Source organism: Brassica napus, chromosome C2, assembly GCF_020379485.1.
Source record: "Brassica napus cultivar Da-Ae chromosome C2, Da-Ae, whole genome shotgun sequence".
Lineage (NCBI taxonomy): Eukaryota > Viridiplantae > Streptophyta > Magnoliopsida > Brassicales > Brassicaceae > Brassica > Brassica napus.
In genome coordinates, this window is record NC_063445.1 from 18,099,775 (window position 1) to 18,119,088 (window position 19,314).

The following is a 19,314-nucleotide window of genomic DNA, read 5'->3' on the forward strand; positions in this document are numbered from 1 at the left end:
AAAAAGCAAACCTAAACCCTAAATAGGCAACCCTAAACCCTAAACCCCATTTACTAAGTCAGCCGTAAATGTTAAAGTAACTCAGCCGTAAAGTGTAACTTAATCTTGACGTTTGGCGGGAAAAAGATAACTGATTCTTGGAAAATTTTAACTTGAGATGTTTGGCGTTCTGTACCTCTCTATATATTGTCTCCTCTCTTACACCTTTCTCTCTCTAGAAAAAACCTAAACAATATCTCTCTATCCTCATCAAAAGTTATGCCGATTGTTCCTGGTTATTCAACGATGTTAGAGAACAGTGTCAATGCGATACTAAGCTCTGCAAATCGTGAAAACCTCCCTCTTCTATACCCTGGTCCGGGAGAATTGCTTGACACAACCAGTACTATCTGGTTCAAATTTTTAAGTGATCTCTCTCTCGTCATCCCGTTGATTCTTGCAGAAGGATGGGTTCATGATTGGCCGACATACCGCGCCATTCCCGATCATTTTAAGGAACGCTGGTTTCTTCAACTCACTGTAAGAACAGTTTGTCCACTTAAAATGGCAGCATAGCGTCGCTGAGTTATTTTTATTTTGTGTTCTCAACAGTTTTCTAATCTTTTTTGTTGTAGCGCAAAAACACGTGGGATTGAAGGCATAATTCGACACTTTGGACGCATTTTAATCTTGTGGCCAGAACGCTATTTTGTTGCCAGATGCGCCATTTGAAGAGAACTTGGGCAAACGGAGGCGACAAGCCTCCGTGGATGTTAACAAGAGTTTGGCCTGATCTCGTCCACATGTTTGAAGAGTTTGGTCCTGACAATTTTGGTTTCTGAAAGTGATGCCTTGTATGTATTTTGAATCTGATAATTTCGGTTCCTGAATGTAAACATGTCGAATTCAAATTTCTTTTATATTAAGTACTATAACTCAGCCATAATGTGAATATAATTCAGCCGGATCTGTTAAAATAACTCAGCCAGAACGTATAAGGTAACTCAGCTGTGAATGTTAGCTCAGTGACAACTTTTAGTTAACTCAGCCAAAACGTATAAGGTAACTCAGTTGTGAATGTTAATTAAACGTAAACCCAACCATAAGTGACCGAAACTCAGCCGTTATTAAACTAATGATAATTCAGCCATAGTAAAACATAGCCAAAACCAAGCTGTGAATGTTAATATAATACATTTCTAATGGGACGTTTCCGCTTGCTTGATTGGACTGATTGTCGATTAATTATGGCGCGTGTGGAAAATTCGGCTCAAACCTAATATCGAGACTAATTATTAAGAGTTTGAAATACACGGCTGCCACGCATGTGTCGATGGATTTACAATATCGAGACATTTAAATATTATTATATTTAATAAAAAGGAAATAAGTAAACGATGTCTTTTCATCATGTCGTCTTCTTACTCACCCTAATTCCATTTAATTCCATTTTGTTTCTGAAATTGTTTTGAGAATCAAAATATCTTCTTCATCCTGCGTTTCAGGAAATTCTTACAGACGACGTTTGAACGCGGAAAGAGGAACGCCAAAACAATGTTGGTGTGGTGAACCCTGTTACATTTCTACATCTGGAACCGCTACAAATCCAAGAAGATAGTACTATTGCTGCAGAAAAGGATATAACAAGGTTCGTTTTGGTTCTTATTTCGCATGTTCTGTAACGTAATACTTAGATCTGGTTATATTGTGAAAACAGAGACATTTATTCAAATGGGCGGATGAGTGTTTGGTTGAAGAGGTTGAGGATATAAAGTCACTGATAAGTGGCATGAACAAAGACATCTCGGAATTCAGACTTAACGTTGATCGGTTGGAGAAAGAGATTGAAGTAATGAAGACGGCGTCTGAGGGAAAAGGAGAAGAATATATGACTCAGGGTCGGTGTTTGAGGAATGTGGTTGTTTGCGGGGTTGGAATGTCGTTACTTTGCTACTACTACTTCTTTGTTTAGTAATGTTTTGTACATATAAGTCAACCTATGTTTTATGTAACTCAGACTTAACGTATTACAGTAACTCAGCCGTCAAGTAATCTAAACGTTTCCGAAACGCAGCCATAATAAAACATAGCCAAAACTCAGCCAAAACGTATAAGATAACTCAGTCACAACTTTAAGCTAACTCAGCCAAAACGTATAAGGTAACTCACTCACAACTTTAAGCTAATTCATCCAAAACGTATAAAGTAACTCACTCACAACTTTAAGCTAACTCAGCCAAAACGTATAAAGTAACTCACTCACCCACTTTCATTAATCATGGGATGTTTCCACTTGCTTGATTGGACTGAGTTGTCGATTAATGGTGGCGCGTGTGGAAAATATCGATGTCTTTATAATATCAAGACGATTTATACTTTAACTCCGCCAACAATATGAGAATATCGAGGCTAATTATTACTCCCTCTGCTTGCTTGATTGGACTAAGTATTTAATTGATGTTTTACATGTCTGCACGTAAATTAAGAAATCTGAACGTTTTGCAATGCACGTAAATTAACCTCTTTTCATTGGTGTTTAATGCTAATATGACTTCATATTATGTGACCAAAACTCAGCCTAATTAAACTAATAATAATTCAGCCATAATTAAACATAAACCGAGCCATAATTCAACTATAAATCAGCCAAAAGAAACAATATATCAGCCGTCATAAAACAATAACTCAGCCATATTAATAACGCTGCTAATAACTCTGCATGATGTTTGTTGATGTTTGCATGATGTGTGTGCTTGAAAACAATAAATCAGCCGTGATAAAACAGTAACTCAGCCATAATTAAACTATAAATCAGCCAAAAGAAACAATAACTAAGCCTTCATTACATTAATTTGTAGTCAGACATACATAATGGCATAGCAAAGAACTTAAAAAGATAAGATTCTGATAGATTACATCTTCACCACTTCCTTGTATCCCTAATAACGCTTATCGGTTCAAAATCACGTAAGAACGTGCCAATCTCTTTGATCCAGAAACAACGCTCACACATGTTGTCATCCTTAGTCATATCAATGTGCCACAAGCAGAGACATTGTCGCTCCACATGTGTTGCACATTGGCATCTGTAGAACGACGGAACATAAGCTGAAACGAACACGACCCTATTTTGGCGGAACTCGTCAGAATGCCACAAACCCCATCCCCATTTCACTGATCGCACTAGTTTCCCTATCCTCTGAACTGATTCTCTTGGAATACCAGCAAAATACTACCCATCACAACAAAAGATTGCTCTAGTCATTGCGTGTGTATACACAGCACGCTCACATCCTGCATCTCTGCACGCTTCATGAGAGAAAGCCCTTCTTCTTTAAGGCCGAATGACAAGAAGAACTGTACACCCTTTATATAAAGTGTGCTTGGATTTCCCTCAGCGTAGCAAGATTTCAACAACGAAGAAGGCATATTGAGTCCCCAGGGAACGGATAACACATCGTAAAAATGGTATACACCACGCCGCTCTGCTAACGCCTTCATCGACTTGGACGATGCTTTGAGGCCATAGAGATCTTGGAAGGAGTTACGGGCCACACGTTCAACCACCAACGCCTTAATTTCTTCAGGCAATTCAAGAAGAGGGAAATAATTCATTTACTGTGAAATAGATTTAGAGAGAGAGACCAATTGTGTAAAAAATAGAGAGTTGAACATATAATTGTTCGAGAAGTGCCTTATTTATTGACAGTAAAACGGTTTTCATATCGCGACGTTTCTTATTTTGGGCGGGAAGTTATTCCATAACCCAGCCATAATACAAATTCATTCAATAAATCAGCCGTTTGAAAACAAAAACCCAACCGTAATACAAAAACATGAAAATCCTTAATCCAGCTGTAATACATTTACATGAAAACAAAAACACAGCCGTAATACAAAAACATGAAAATCCCAAATCCAGCCGTAATACATTTACATGAAGACAAAAACACAGCCGTAATACAAAACATGAAAATCCCTAATCCAGCCTTAATACCAAAAACATTAAAACAAAAACCCAATCGTAATACAAAAAAATGAAAATCCTTACAACACTTGCTTACATCGGACAAGTTTCCGCATTATGTCCACTCTGTCTAAATCGAGAACATGTGTGTTCTTTCCTAGGACGTTTTTTTTGAAGTGCAACTTCTAAAGCAGATTTCATCATATTTTTCTTAGGTCTTCCTGGCTGTTGACGAATAGACGGGGGCAAGCACGGTTGGTTAGCCACGATTTCTGGAACAGGTTGCGCTGAGTCAGCAGACATGACCGATTCAGCGTATGCGCTCACCAAATATGCACTGTTATAGTAAGGACTGCACATGGATATATATACGACAAACATTGATGTACTCCGCAGCTGCGATTGCGTGTACACATGGTAATTTCTCGCGTTTGAAACGTCGACATGTGCACTTTCGCTCTACCAAATTAACAACATTCAAAGACTCGCTAGAAGATCCATATTTAACTTCAGTGTGATGATCATCAATCCTTTGGACTGTCAAATCTCTGGCGGCAGTTACTCGATCCTATTAACAAAAAAAGAATAAATATGAAACGACTGACTTATTACATATTACGGCTGATTTAAGAACTACAAAGGCTGACTTAAGAATTTTATGAAACGACTGACTTATTACATATTACGGCTGATTTAAGAACTACAAAGGCTGACTTAAGAATTTTATAAATTTTAAAGACATACTTATTTTTACTGTTACGACTGACTTACATGTAGTAGTTTTTCGACACCACGCGTAAGCGTCGTTGGCTGCAATCTGGCATCCTCTCTCCGTTCAGCAAACCATCTGGTCATCATAACCCGTATCGATTCTAATATTCGACCAATGTTCAGACCTCTAGCATTCGACAATGCTCTTTTCATTGATTCCGCTATGTTTGTAGTCATCAAATTGTACCTCTCGCCCGGGAAATGAACATGCGTCCACAGTCGGACATCAGCTCTTTGGAGGTAGCCGTGGAGTGCAGGATTAATCGCTTCAATCTCCTCGAAAATCGCAGTAAAGTCAGACATCCTAAAACATCTCGCCGCTTTCTTCACCAGACGAAATGCATCTTTTCCTGTGTACCGTCCCAATATGTTCTTATATAAATGGTAACGGATACACATTTCTAATTGCTTTCCCTATCGAGTTATGCCTATCCGAGATTATCGCAAGACCCTCGTCATCAGGAATCAAAAGTTTTAGTTGTGTAAAATACCAATGCCACGAATCATCATTTTCTGTGTCAACCACTGCAAAGGCTATTGGAAAAATCTGAAAGTTACCGTCCTGAGCTAGTGCTGTGAGTAGCGTCCCTTTGTATTTACCATTGAGAAACGTACCGTTGACTACAACAATTTTGCGCATGAAAGGAAACCCATTTATGTTCCCACCAAAGGCAAGAAAGACATACATGAATCTTCCAAGCTCATCGATTTGAAGACGCGTAACTGTACTCGGATTTGCCCTTCTTATCATATATAAGTAAGAAGGCAAGCTTTCAAACCCACACTCAGGTGTTCCCTCATCGATTTCTCTTGCAAATTTCAGCGTCCGGTGTGATTTCCAATAATCCATCTGTTCACATGAAAAAACGATCCTCATAACTCAGCCGCATCAAATAATTAAGACAGCCACAACGTAAAAATAACTCAGCTCTATCTTTACTATAACTCAGCCGAATCTAACATTATAGTAACCCAGCCGCATTGTATGAATATGTCAGCCACTACATTTGATATTACTCAGCTGTATCGTTAAAATAACTTAGCCACAACAAAGTAATTACTTTTATACCAAACTGCTTAGTGATAGCTATTCCGACGCTTGTAGGGCGAACGGCTGGACCAACGCCACCGAGAAAGTTCTTGTACAACTCTCCTAAAATCTCTGGTGTTGCTTGTCGAGATCGATTAGAAAGCTATGTGCAGGAACATGTATGCTTCGAATCGTAAATACGAACATAAAACGCCGGGGATTCTCCTTGGGTAGAAGCACGAACTCTCCAGAGACATCTGTGGGAACAAAAATTCGCACTGTCGATTTTGGTTTAAATTAGGAAACTAGGAAAACCCTAATTTTCTAGAGGTCTCGGAGATCTGTTAATACCACACGCTAAGCAATCAGAACACGAGATATCAACGACAAAGTATAAAAATCGTAAAAAGAGAGCAAAATAGATCTTATTCTGAATCCGTGTTTGAGCGTTACAACAAGGTATAAGCCTGGGCTCGAGAGCTGTCGGCAAGATTCCTAGTTCTAGCAACCCTAAGACGACTAAACCTAATTGAGTCGCAGCTCGAAATAACAAAAAGGGAAATATGCCTAAATCACTCTAAGTGCTAAGTTTGCTCCGAAAAAAGTCCATTTTCATGCCTCTCGCCTAGGACTCCTTATATACTTGTTCCTAGGTCGGTTTACGCTTTTCCTCTTCTGCACTTAAGCCGTCATAGCATAAAAATGGAGATATTCCATTTTTTCTGATCTTCGTAATTATCTTCAAAATTTCGTATTTATCCGCGGAAACTTGACATTTATCTTTCCTTGCGAACCTAGCATAAACCGTCATGCGGCTTACGGGCTGTTGGTTAAGAAATCTTAAGTTGGGCCTCGAGTCATGTCTTAGGTCCCTTTGGGCCGTCTTCTGACTCGAAGCGTTTATTACGGCTTCTTTCGATAAAGAACGAACTTTCCGCGGTTTTTACCGTAAAGTTTGATCGATGACTTAGAATAGCGGAAAACAAGAAATGGGTTCACTACGGTCTTCGGGAGATAGCATCGAAAGGTAGACAAGAATGCATGGACTAATGTCGTATCGACGTTTCGGAAGAGCTCGGTTGCTACGTAGCGACCGGGCTTGGCTCGAGCTCGGTCGCTACGTAGCGACCAAGCGGAACACGCGTTCGGTCGTTGCGTAGCTACCTTTTTCGAGCTCTTGTCTGATGTCTTATGTTTCCTCCGCAAAGCTTTTCGTAAGAAAGAATCTATTTCGAAAAAGTATTTGTCAAAGAAAGTTCTTATTTTCTTCTTCGGACGTTTTGAATGTTAACTACGTCGTAACCGTTTTTGACCCCAACAACATCCATCAACCCAACACTTAACAACGTATGATATCGGGGTTGATGTTTCTACATCAAAATCAAATTGATGCCTCACTGTAAGAAGTTTCAGTCGTCTCTCCAAATCGTCTTTACTCTCGTATCGTTGACCTACCGCAATGTCTATCGACGACATCTCCAACCTTAGTACCTCCAGATTCCCTTTAGATCCGCTCATCGAGAAGTTCTGATATCTCTTCTTGTGAGGTAGCGTTGGTGAATCTTCGTCTTCTGTAGGAGACTCACCGTATGAGCTGAAGTTATCATCTTCAGATGACACACCGTCCGAATCGTCGAACATATCAAATCGGCTTTCAAATTCATCATCTTCTTCATTTGCTTTGCCTATTTCATCTTCTCTGACTACGTCGTGTTTTTCTCCTTCCACATTACTAGAGCAGTCATTCTCATTGTTCTCTTGTTCCTTCTCCAAACTGCAACCATCATAACTCCCACTGTAATTTTCGTCTCTGGGCTCAACTACTGAAGATTCTACTTATGAGCTAAAGCTGAAAAATGTTTTACTCTTCTCTCTTGCTTTGTTCTCCGTAATATCCACACATAGATGTAGTTGTTCGATTTTCTTTAGGCTTAGAAAACCTTGCAATTGTCTAGTATTGGACACGTAAACTGGTGGAGTATCGTGCGCCATTGTTTTCAATGTTTTGTTCGAGAACATGTAGCTAAGCTGAATATGATCCCTCAAATCATTCAATCCGTAATCATCAAGAACAGTCTTTGCGAAATCTTCATATGTTGTTTTCTCATCTAAATGAAGAATTCTACACCCTCTTCTGTCGACGTTGAATACATATCTGTTTTTCTTAATCCAGTTACCGGAAACAATAACTACCGGATCCATAACCAACTGAGAAAGATGAAAACGATAGATAAATAACATGCAGAAGAACATGAACAGTCTCATAAACCAAGTTGTAAATTTCGTTCGTTAGTGATGACATGGCAAATCCGAGTTGATGACATGGCGGATTCCTTGCTTGTATCTTGGATTTTTTTACAAAACTCAGCCAACAAGTTAGCATTATCTCAGCCTTAAAGTAACAATAACTCAGTCGTCTCGCATTTAAATAACTCAGTCATGTCGTATTTAAATAACACTGCCAATTAACGATAACTCAGTCATTATGAAATTAAAACTCAGCCGTAATTGTAGAGAACCCAGCCATAAACAAAAATCAGCCGTAATTAAAAAACAACCCAGCCATAAAGTAAAACATAACCCAGCCGTAATAATTTCATAGCAAAGTACATTATAAAAAGATAAGATTCTATACAATACATCTTCACCACTCCCTTGTGTCCCTAATCACGCTCATCGGTTCAAACTCACGGAAGAAGAGCCCCACCTCTTTGATCCAGAAATAGCGGTTACACATTTTGTCACCCTTACAGTTTTCAATGAACCACAAGACCCAATCTCGCTCCAAAACAGGAACACATTGGCAACTATAGAACGAAGGAACAATGGTTGAAATGAACTCGTCCCTCTTTGCCCGAAACTCGTCACCGTGAAGAGAACACCATGCCCATTTTAGAGATCGAACTAGTTTCCCGATCCTATCAACTGATTCCCTTGTAAAACGAGCAAAATACTCCTCATCACCCCAAAAACTTTTCTAGTCATTGCGTATGTATACACAGCACGCTCATATCCTTTATCTGCTGCAAGCTTCATGAAAGCAAGTCCTTCTTCCTGAAGGTTAAATGTGAAGAAAAACTGTACACCCTTCATATAAAGTGTGTTTGGATTTCTCTCCGCGTAGCAAGTTTTCAACAACTCAGCAGGCATATTGAGTCCACAGGGAACGGATAATACATCGTAAAAATGGCATACACTGCGCCGATCTGCTAACGCCTTGATCAACTTGCACGATGTTCTGAGGCCATAGAGATCTTGGAAGGAGTTACCGGCCACACGTTCAACCACTAACGCTTGAATCTCTTCAGGCAATTCAAGAATCGGGAAATAATCCATTAATGTAACGTTAATATAACTAAGCAATGATGGTTGATATAACTCAGCCATGTTGGTTAATATAACATCGAGGCCTTCATAGAGATCGAGACGGTAATACTTTATTATTTAACTCAGAATATAACTCAGCCGTTAATATTAATGGGACGGCTGAGTGTGGAAAATACGTCAAAAATGTGGAAAATACGGCTAAGAACTAATATCGAGGCCTTTTATTACTTTAGTATTTTAAAACTGATTTAAACGTTTAATGGGACGTTTCGTCTTTCTTGATTTGACCGTGTTGATAATTAATTATGGCGCTTCAGAAGTGTGGAAAATATGGCTCAGAATTAATATCGAGGCCTTTATAACATCGAGACGATAATACTTTATTATTTTCAAAGTTTGATAAGACTTTGCATTAACGATAACTTAGACAAAAATTAACGATAAATCAGCCGTAAATTAAACGATAACTCCAACATAATTAAATTAAATGATAATTCAACCGTAAATTAACGATAACTCAGCTGTAAATTAAACGATAACTCCAACATAATTAAATGATAATTAAAAGACTACATTTTTATTTCTCCCAACAACAACTAATACATCTAACACTTCACCCTAAGACACTCGATAAGTGCTACAATCTCACTTATGTCGTTCTTCATATCAGCTAAGTCTGCTTTTATGTCGGCCAAATCTTGCTCCATCGTCGCCAGTTTGTTTGCCACAACTACAAACTCTTCATCATGTGCTTCATCAAGCCATTTGAAAACATGGTTTTCACCTGAAATTACTCCACAACGATAAAACCTTCTTCCCGGATTCCTTGTGGTATTTGACGTTAACACAACAGTAGCAGCTCCACAGTCGCACCTCCTTGGGATTCCACGCCCTAGATCCATCGAATTCTACTTCACAACACACAAAAATGATTGAAACTATACCAAGGCGAAACACACAAAATGCTCAAGTAAAAAAAATAGTATATGATCTCGGATTCGACGAAAGAGACTTACAGTTAATCCTCTCTTCTGAAGAACCCTAATTTTCAAATTTGGGGGGTTTTGGAATGAGCCTCGCGATTTTAACTTCTGTGAGCTAACATGTCGACGTTTTCTTTTTAAACGAAACGGAGTGTTTTGATGAAGAAGATAGATAGATAGATAAAGAAGATGAAGAAAAAGATGAACACACACAAACATAGTTGTAAAGTAGTTCGTTAGCAGTGACATGGCAAATCCGAGTTGATGACATGGCGGATGACATGGAAAATCAGTTAATCAGCCGACAAACGAATATATAACTCATCCTACGTAAATCAGCCCTCGTGTACAATGTAAGTCAGCCGAACCGTGGATACTATTTCAGTAATTAATCTTTTGATCCAAAATCAGCCGTAATTAGGATGAAAAACCATAAATCAGCTGTATCGTCACATAAATCAGCCGTCAAACAAATGCTATTCTAGTAATTAATCTTTCGCTAATAAGTCAGCCGTAAACAAGCTGAGTTTAATGTTAATCCATCCTATTACGGCTGATTAAATATAATCTCAGCCGTAACAACATCCAATTAGTCAGCCGTAAATTAAATAACTCAGCCAGTCGATATTCGTTAACTCAGCCGTGGAAACATAACTCAGCCGTGTCTTAACTACAACTCAGCCGAATATTCCAGCAATCAAACCGCCGATGTATAAGTTAGCCGTAACTTGTGTATGTAAGTCAGCCGTTATCCCATAAATCAGCCACATTTCTGTAAATCAGCCGTACCGGGCGGCTGACTTATGTTCTTAAATCAGTCTTTTCATCTTAAGTCAGCCGTGTTTATTAATTCAGTCGACACGTAGAAATAAATTAGCCGTAACAACGTATGAAGTGATTTACGGCTGACTTAATGAAAACACAGAACCAAATTCCTATGTGGCGCCGGATTTTTGCTTACGTGGCAGCGAAAAGTAATGGCATTCTTGTAAATACGATTTTTCTGATAACGTAAAAAAAAGGCACGTTTGATATTTAAAAAATGCCAATAATAAAAAAAAGATCTGTATGATTCTAGTTAATTGTCCTAAAATATTGTATATTTGAATAAACTTCCCTAGTTAAAATTTTTCTTTACGTTGCCGTCTCTTTCTCGCTCTCTTTTTCATTGTCTTAACCGTGACTTGTTCACATCTTTTGTTCATGCTTCAAGTTTTTTTGAGCTCTCCTTTTCTTCATTTTTTTCATTGAAATGTTAATATTCGATTGTCACAATCATTCTGCTCATTTTGTTAGGGTGATCACCATTTTATTTTTGTATTACTAGATTTGGAGAGTTTAATACGTCGGTGTCTGATAAAAAGTTTTGAATAGGGAGTTAATTCTCAAATCTTAAATCTTGATAACACTTAATTTTTTTAAGAAAACTTAACACATGATTTTGTTATAAACGGGTAGTCTATGATGTTCTTATGATAAGAGGCTAAGATCCAACTACTGATATAATGATCTAATTAAATTGTGTCTCGAGGGATCAATACTCAATCATGTTATAACTCAACTAGCTAGATATGCATGTTTTATTAATTCATTGTGGTAAATCCAAAATATATCCCATGATCACTAGTGTTTACTGTGGTCATGTGGCCAACGTATATTCACAATGAATGGACTTGTGCTATTGGCAACTTTGAACGCAAAATATTAGAATACCTTTTGATGTTGCGGAAGCTTTATAATATAGAACTAGAGATCCGTTGATTCTGAGAATACCCGGAAAACTAGGATAATCACAAGGATCTTATTTAGTTTAAGAATGCCTAAGATCAATGTCTTCTTAAATTCGTTGAGATCACCAATGATCTATCAAAAACAAGGAACAAAGAGAGAATTTTCAATTTTATTAATCAAATCATAAACTGAATACAAACTTAAGCCTAGACGGCTATATATAAAAACACCATAAAACCTTAAAATAATAAAAATAATTATCTAAATAACAAATAAAATAAATAATAAATATTTGGAAATATCTCAAATATTTATTTGCATCACTTTTCATAATAGTAAGGATACTAATGAAAAAGTGTATATTGTAGCGCATACTAAAAGTCTAAAAGCAATTAGTTATCAAAGCATCTAACAAACGATTTTAGTTTACGGTGGGTTTGCGTCCATGATTAGACACAATACCAAATTATTTTAATTAACTTATACTTACTTGAATTCAGTCTTATAATTTCTTAAACGAAGACATGTGCTTCTTTATTGAACACATGTGATTCTTCGTATAATATATCTTAATTGTGTACATAAATATATAATACACCACAAAGAGAAGAATTGTTGTTAGAAGACATAATTCTAGAATGAGATTAGAAAGTTTTGATGAATAACTCTGAAATAACATTTGAACTGTATTTGTTTTCTCTTACTATTGCGTCTATAATTTCATATCATAATCAATCATCTTCATTGTTAAATCGGACTAGGTATGTGTTGGTTTACACGCTTCCACGTATAAACTCTTACAAAATATGACAACAAGTGTAGATAAAATCTAAACTAGGCTTAAAATCCTAAACCTTGATTGTCTTAACCTTGCTTGGAAGAAACATGATCTGGATATTTAGTTCCAAAAATCAAGTTTTTGGGGTTAAAACCTTTCGGTAAAGTTTTATATATCTGGTTAAAATCAATATGATTATTTAACTGATACATCATAAAAATAGGCTACAAAATTTAGTGGCCTTCAGGGCCGGCCCTAGGCCAAACCCAATGAAACATTCGCCTTGGACCCCAAAATTTTTGAAAATCTTTATATGTAAATAGGCCCCCAATTTGTAAAAAAAATTTTTTTAGACCCCCAAATTTTTGAAGTCTTTATTAAATGGTCTTGGGCCTCCAAACTTTCCGGACCGGCCCTGGTGGCCTCTTGGTGGTTATTTGGATAGCCAGCGAATAGCCAAATTCATAGGCATTGTGGTTACTGAAAATTTTACTGCTAATACGTTTATATCGACACGATTGGATGATAGCCTAAACCTTGGCTATTTGATTAACCATTAACTGACTACAGAGCCTTAACCTTCCTCATTAAACACATAAGAGATTAAGACACTTTTGTTTTCGTATGAGAAAATAGTGAAAAAAGAGACGAGAGATTTCAGTCCAAAAGTTCTTTCACGGAATATAAATAATATTATATAGTTAAAATAGTGGCAATGTTATTTTGGAAATAAGGATAGCAAAATAACATAGATTTCAACATGACAACCCAAAAGTGCAATAGGTGCTTTGTTAATTGTTGGCATTGCCATAGAATTATTCACAGCTCTTTCGTCCAAAATATAATTTCATATTATTCGGTCAAGATACTTTTGAGTTGACAGAACCCGGAGAATAAATCAAGAATTAAAACAAACAATATAATAGTAAAATAAATTCATAACTAGGATGGCCGAAGCTACATAAGAAAAAATGTCCAATCAGGTCGGGCCACTGATAGACCGGTTTGGGTTAACTATATATAGCGAGAAATATTTAAAACTTGGGGCTGATTAGTCTCAAATCACATCCACTTTTAATACTTTGATTGAGATCGGCGACTTGCGTAGAGTAAAAATGTTTAATAAAATTCCACTCAACACACATAGATTACATGCCTGATTAATTGTAAGATCCACATGAATGAGTGACTTAAAAGTTAACCATAATCTTGGAGTACCCTTCTGTCAAGAATAAATCAAATTAAGACTAATTTTAGCATCCTGAACACAACCGTATAAAACAATATGAATTCCAGTACGTTAAATAAGAACAAACATATTAAAATTATATAATTAAGAAACTATATATGGTACTGACACTGGAATCAACCAACACAATTTTAATAGTCTCTCCACCTTACGCAGAGTTTTGCTATTGTAACCAAATTATTTGCACTTTAATTCTCCACATAGATTTAAAAGGTTTAATTGTGAAACTTGGTCAAAAGCACCCATTGATTTCTAGGGAGATGGTATTTTAGGATGGAGTTGAGCTAAGCGTGGTCTTTATATAGTTTTCAAAAACCCTTAGGTCAGTGAGTACTCGATTGTATTAGTTTACATGTTTTCTGGTCCAACAAATATTTAGAGCATAAACTTTATTAATTAGATGAATAAGAAAAGAAAACTTATTTTTGAATAACGAATCTACATTGAATTATAGAATATTGGTTATATTATTAGTCAATTGAACTTGTCAATCAAACTACTATGAATTCACACCACATTTTATGATTTTAATAACTTTTTTTTTGAGCTAAGTGCCTACCAAAAAGTCAATTCTTTATATTAACAGAAGAACATTCAAATAAGAATAACCTTTGTTTTGTAAGTAATTACAATGGAACCATCTGACATGTCACTCTATTAAGCACTCTTAAGTTCAATATGTTAACAACCTTTAATTACTAGAAAATTTACGTAATATGCCATTGAACTCTCTAGGACAGCCATGTTAATATAGTGTTTATAATTTTTTTTTTTTTTTTTTTAATATAGTGTTTATATTATACCTTTGTGTATTACATAAAAGTAATGACATAAAAGTAACTGTTCCTTTATTTAACTTTACTATGTCCTCATTTAACTCTTTCTCATCGTTGTGTTAAATTAAATTACCTAAAACAAATAAATATTCATATGGTTAGATCAACATTCAGCTAATAAAGCTGTCTTCGAAATGATTGTCAATATCATTATTTGTATAACTAATCTACATTGAATTATAAAATATTGGTTAAATTATTAGTCAATTGAACTTGTCAATCAAACTACAATGAATTCACACCACGTTTTATGATTTTAATAACTTCCTTTTTTGCAATAAGCGCCTATCAAAAAAATCAATTCTTTCAAATTTTGTATCTAAGCGCCTATCTATCTAGACGAGGTCATCTATGTTTAACAGGGTTTAGAAAACGTCAACTATGTTTAACAGAAATGAAGACGATGTTAGTGTTTTATTAAACACGTTTTTAAACTGTGAAGGAAAAATTCCTTAAAAACCTTCCCGATAGATTATGTTGTTAGCTTTTCTCTTTATTACGCTTCCATAATGTAAATTAACCTTGGCTGGCTCATTATCACTGCAACCAAAGCAAAGGTAAGAATCGGAAACACATAATACTAACCTAATTCTAAAATCAGACACTCGTTTAAAATTATCTAGTTTTCTTCATCATTTTTCACGTCATGAAAATCGACTCCACTTCAATGCGATATATAGGGAAATCAAAGCGAATAAGAAGAACAAGAACCAAGTTTGAAGAATAAGAGAGGTTGGAAGAAATTAGGGTTCCAAACTCTGTAATTCATGTTAAACATAATTGAAGTCGTCGAAATCAATGTGTAAAATCTGTAAATTTCAAAAGTTTGTATATTTAATGGAAAACAAAATTTAGTTCGTATATTTTTAAGGAATTTTCCTTTCACAGTTTAACCACGTGTTTAATTAAACACTAACGTCGTCACTACTACCGTTAAACATAGTTGACGCCATCTATAACGATTTGTAAAATCTACGTATTTCAAAAGTTTGTATATTTAATAGGCAACAAAAATTAGTTCGCGTATTAAACTGAGATTCATAATAGTTCATGTATTTTATTAGCAAATGAAAATTAGTCTCTGTACTTTTAAGTAATTTTCCTATCTCGAGGCTTGACCCATTTTTTGTTCGGCAGATCACGTTAGAGATTCACACATACCTCACCTATCTCTTTCTCACTCTATATATATATATAGGTCTATGTGTAGCAATAGTTTAGTTGTTACAGCTCCAAATGCGTCCCATGGCTGGCGTGGACTGCTAGTCGGACGTGATCTCCTGGCAAAAGGACTTGGGTGGTCTATTGGCTCTGGCTCAGGAGTTAGCATATGGAGAGAGCTGTGGTTATCTACTGCTGAACTGCTATCACCAATCGGCTCTCCAACCCTCGAAACTTCAGAGTGGTGTGTTGATAAGCTTATCCTTCCCGGAACCAATGACTGGGATACTACATCAATACGGGAAGTACTACCTCAGTATGAGGAGATCATTCGAAAGTTGATCACAAGTGCGATGTGTGCACCTGATGAGCGCGTTTGGCTCCCAAATGCCTCTGGTATTTACTCGACGAAGTCTGGCTATGCGATAGCGAAGCCCTATAATGGGACACCGGAGGATCGTATTTTCAACTGGAAGAAGTGTGTGTGACAAGTGGATACATCCTCTAAGATCAAGCATTTCTTGTGGAAGGCTAATAACAAAGCTTTACCGGTGGGCTCTATTTTACAAAACAGAGTTATGGCGGTGAATCCTGTGTGTAAACACTGCGGAGCTCTTGAAACATAACTTCATGTACTCCTACAGTGTCCATTTGCTACTAACGTATGGGAGCTTGTTCCTTGTATGTTTAAACCGGATGTTCTTGGAACAACCTCGATTGCTTCCCTCCTACGCAACTGTTGTAGGATGATCTCTCTCCCTCCCTTGGGCTTAGGGAATACACCTCTTCACCCTTGGATCTTATGGGTCCTATGGACCAATGAAACAAGTTGGTGTTTGAGAATAAATTGTTCTCGGAACAGGACTCGGTGCTTAAAGTTATACAAGATGCGCAAGCTTGGAAGGCGGCTCAGGCGATTCCTTTAAAGGCTTCATTACCACAGTGTGTGGGCACCTCTCCGTCCTCAAATATACCAGTTGCTAATCCTTATACTTGGTCTTGTTTTTCTGATGCAGCTTGGGACTCCTCATCCGGGAACTGTGGAATGGGTTGGCATCTCCGTAATCCTACCAACTCCTTCATTGAAAGTTCTTCTTCTCACCGGCGTTTTGTGTCTTTGGCTCTAGTAGCTGAAGCATTGGCGGTTAAAGCTGCACTTGTTGGTACAATATCCTCTCATGTCAGTAGCATCTACATGTATTCTGACTCCAAGATTCTCATCTCGCTATTGAAGTCTCATGGGCAAGATGTGGTCCTGAAAGGTGTGCTTCATGACATTACCATGTTGGCGCAATCTTTCACTTCTATCTCTTTTATTTATATCCGGCGTTTAGCAAATGTTCAAGCTGACTCTATTGCTAAAGCAGATTTGCACTCAATTTCCTCCTCTGCACCTATTGTTGCATGCCTTTTATCTTCTAAGTAATCTATGGTTTGATCCAAAATAAAAAATTTAAAGAAGAAGTGATAGATATGGTCGAGGCCATTTTTCTCTCGAGTGTAAGCATATAGCCCACTGACTACGTATAAAATGTCTCAAAATACAAGCATTTTCGTATTAGTTAATTCATGTTACTTTTAGAAATCAAATCATCAACTTGTTAAATAATCATATAATTTCTTCAAACAAGGCCACGTACACGATCGATGTGATGAATACATAATTCTTTTGTTATAGTTTGCGCATACTTTACTATATATCGTCTGTATCTGATTCCTTCATGGTTTGTAAAATGTCTTCTTTTATTGCAATTGCATAAATAAATACTAATAATAAACGTAAGATTCTGCAAAATTGGAGATTTTTATGATGAAAATAAAAGATTCTGAGTTGTATTGAAGATATATTTATTGTTTTAACTTAACAGATCAAAAGATAAAAAGATGAAAGTAGTAGTTGATAGAAACTAGAGTGCATTAGAAAATGTTAAGGGAAACTTTTACTAGTTAGGGGAATTTAGCGGGCATCTAACGGTCTTCACCTGGATCTAGTTACTTTCTGCTTACACGTTTATTACTATATATAATAAAATGTTACTATACATATATTTAGAACTTCCTTCGTAATTTTTATTTGGAACAACCCAACCAAAACCCACTAACCAATTCCTCCAATCCCCAAGCCTCATTAGCTAGCTTGTAGCTGAACTCAGATAAAGGCTGTTCCAATCTCTCCGTGTGTATCCATAAATGGAAACATTGTTAAACATTTTAATTTATAGAAAAATTACTTAGAATAATTCTAATTAATCTAAAAATTACTAGAATGACTCATATTAAATTTTAATTACTAGACTAAAATGAGATACCATCAAATTTACGAAAAGCTCATCTCTAACTTGATTAACAACTACAAGTTTGCCATTATAGTAAGTTAAAAAATTGGAAAATATATGTTAAAATAATTTAAAAAAAAAAACTTAATTAGAAAAGAAGGTGACTAAAAAAAAAATTAGAAAGGAGTCTCTCTCACGACATCGACGAAACCGAAGGTGGAGCCATGTCCGATCTAGAGTCGCCGTCGGTCCCTTTCCCACTCCAACAACATCTCCTCCGCCACAGCCGTCGTTGATTTCGACACCTCCTCGCCAAGTGCCATCGTCCCTGTCGTGTAAACCCTAGGTCTGATTTGTCTTCCTTTTTAAATTGACGAAATTAAAATTGTAAGTGCTAAATCTATCCAATTCCAAAGTTGTTATCACACATTTTTAACATATATTGTTTGATTGAGCTTTTAGTTTCGAAAACACTAAATCTCAATTTCAACATTCCTCCACTTTGAAATCGATAGACTGTTTTTTTTTGTTCCGTAGTTAATTTTGGTTATGACAGATTGTTTGATTATTGTTTTATTGATCGTGAAAGTTTGTAGACTCTAATTCCTAGTATAGAGATAATGAGCTTGTCTATATAAAGTATTGATAATAGGGTTTTTACCTATTGCAAATGTTGTAGTATAGTGGGGTGAATGTCGAACCAGTCCTAGTGATGTGAATCAGTGAGAATACAAGTCATTTCTTGAGCTAAGCAGATTCAATAGTGGTGAGTGTGTGACAAGTAACAATAGCAAACAGAGCAATACAACAAGGTTTTAATCAATTTAGACAAGTGAATCCATGGGTATTGGGAATTGACTTCAAGTAACTAAGATCCAATCTAGGTGACAAGCTTTCAATCAAAGTAATCTCTTAAGTCTAAACACAATTTTAGACAAGTCCTATGTCTAGGTAAATGTCCATTTGCTTAGAAATCATTAAACATCAAATGTCTTTGGCTTAATTCAATCAAGCAATCTTTAAGTTCAAGTTTAATAACTATCTAGCAATTTTAACATCAAGTGTCCTTGGCTAATCTCACTAGAGCTTAGTTGAGTTGATTCAAACACTTCATCTTATCATGTCTGATGAGAAGTGTTTAGAAATCAGGTTTAGAGTGATCAAGACTAAACAAGCATTAAAAATACTCAACAAGCAAGTTCATACAAGGATCTAATACAATAACA

The 19,314-nt window shown here is 36.4% G+C and overlaps 2 protein-coding genes across 2 annotated transcripts; both read right to left on the bottom strand.

Moving 5' to 3' along the window:
* Positions 1-4,039: 4,039 nt before the first annotated feature.
* LOC106409985 lies at positions 4,040-5,020 on the bottom strand. Its single transcript, XM_013850511.1, has 3 exons — positions 4,718-5,020; positions 4,399-4,514; positions 4,040-4,298 (listed from the first exon to the last, which is right to left on the bottom strand). The coding sequence occupies exons 1-3, from the start codon at positions 5,018-5,020 to the stop codon at positions 4,040-4,042; spliced, it is 678 nt and encodes a 225-aa protein (XP_013705965.1).
* A 4,659-nt stretch (positions 5,021-9,679) lies between these two features.
* LOC106409995 (uncharacterized protein At4g04775-like) lies at positions 9,680-9,976 on the bottom strand. The gene has a single exon (XM_013850520.2). The coding sequence runs from the start codon at positions 9,974-9,976 to the stop codon at positions 9,680-9,682; it is 297 nt and encodes a 98-aa protein (XP_013705974.2).
* Between the last annotated feature and the right edge of the window lie 9,338 nt (positions 9,977-19,314).

What these genes read in the sequence shown, in the direction of transcription:
- LOC106409985 (XM_013850511.1), bottom strand. Translation starts at nt 5,020, where the DNA reads ATGTCTGACTTTACTGCGATTTTCGAGGAGATTGAAGCGATTAATCCT. An exon ending in GTGTCGAAAAACTACTACAT is followed by an intron (nt 4,515 to 4,717) that starts GTAAGTCAGTCG and finishes TTTTGTTAATAG; the next exon opens with GATCGAGTAACTGCCGCCAG. An exon ending in GTTAATTTGGTAGAGCGAAA is followed by an intron (nt 4,299 to 4,398) that starts GTGCACATGTCG and finishes ATCCATGTGCAG; the next exon opens with TCCTTACTATAACAGTGCAT.
- LOC106409995 (XM_013850520.2), bottom strand. Translation starts at nt 9,976, where the DNA reads ATGGATCTAGGGCGTGGAATCCCAAGGAGGTGCGACTGTGGAGCTGCT.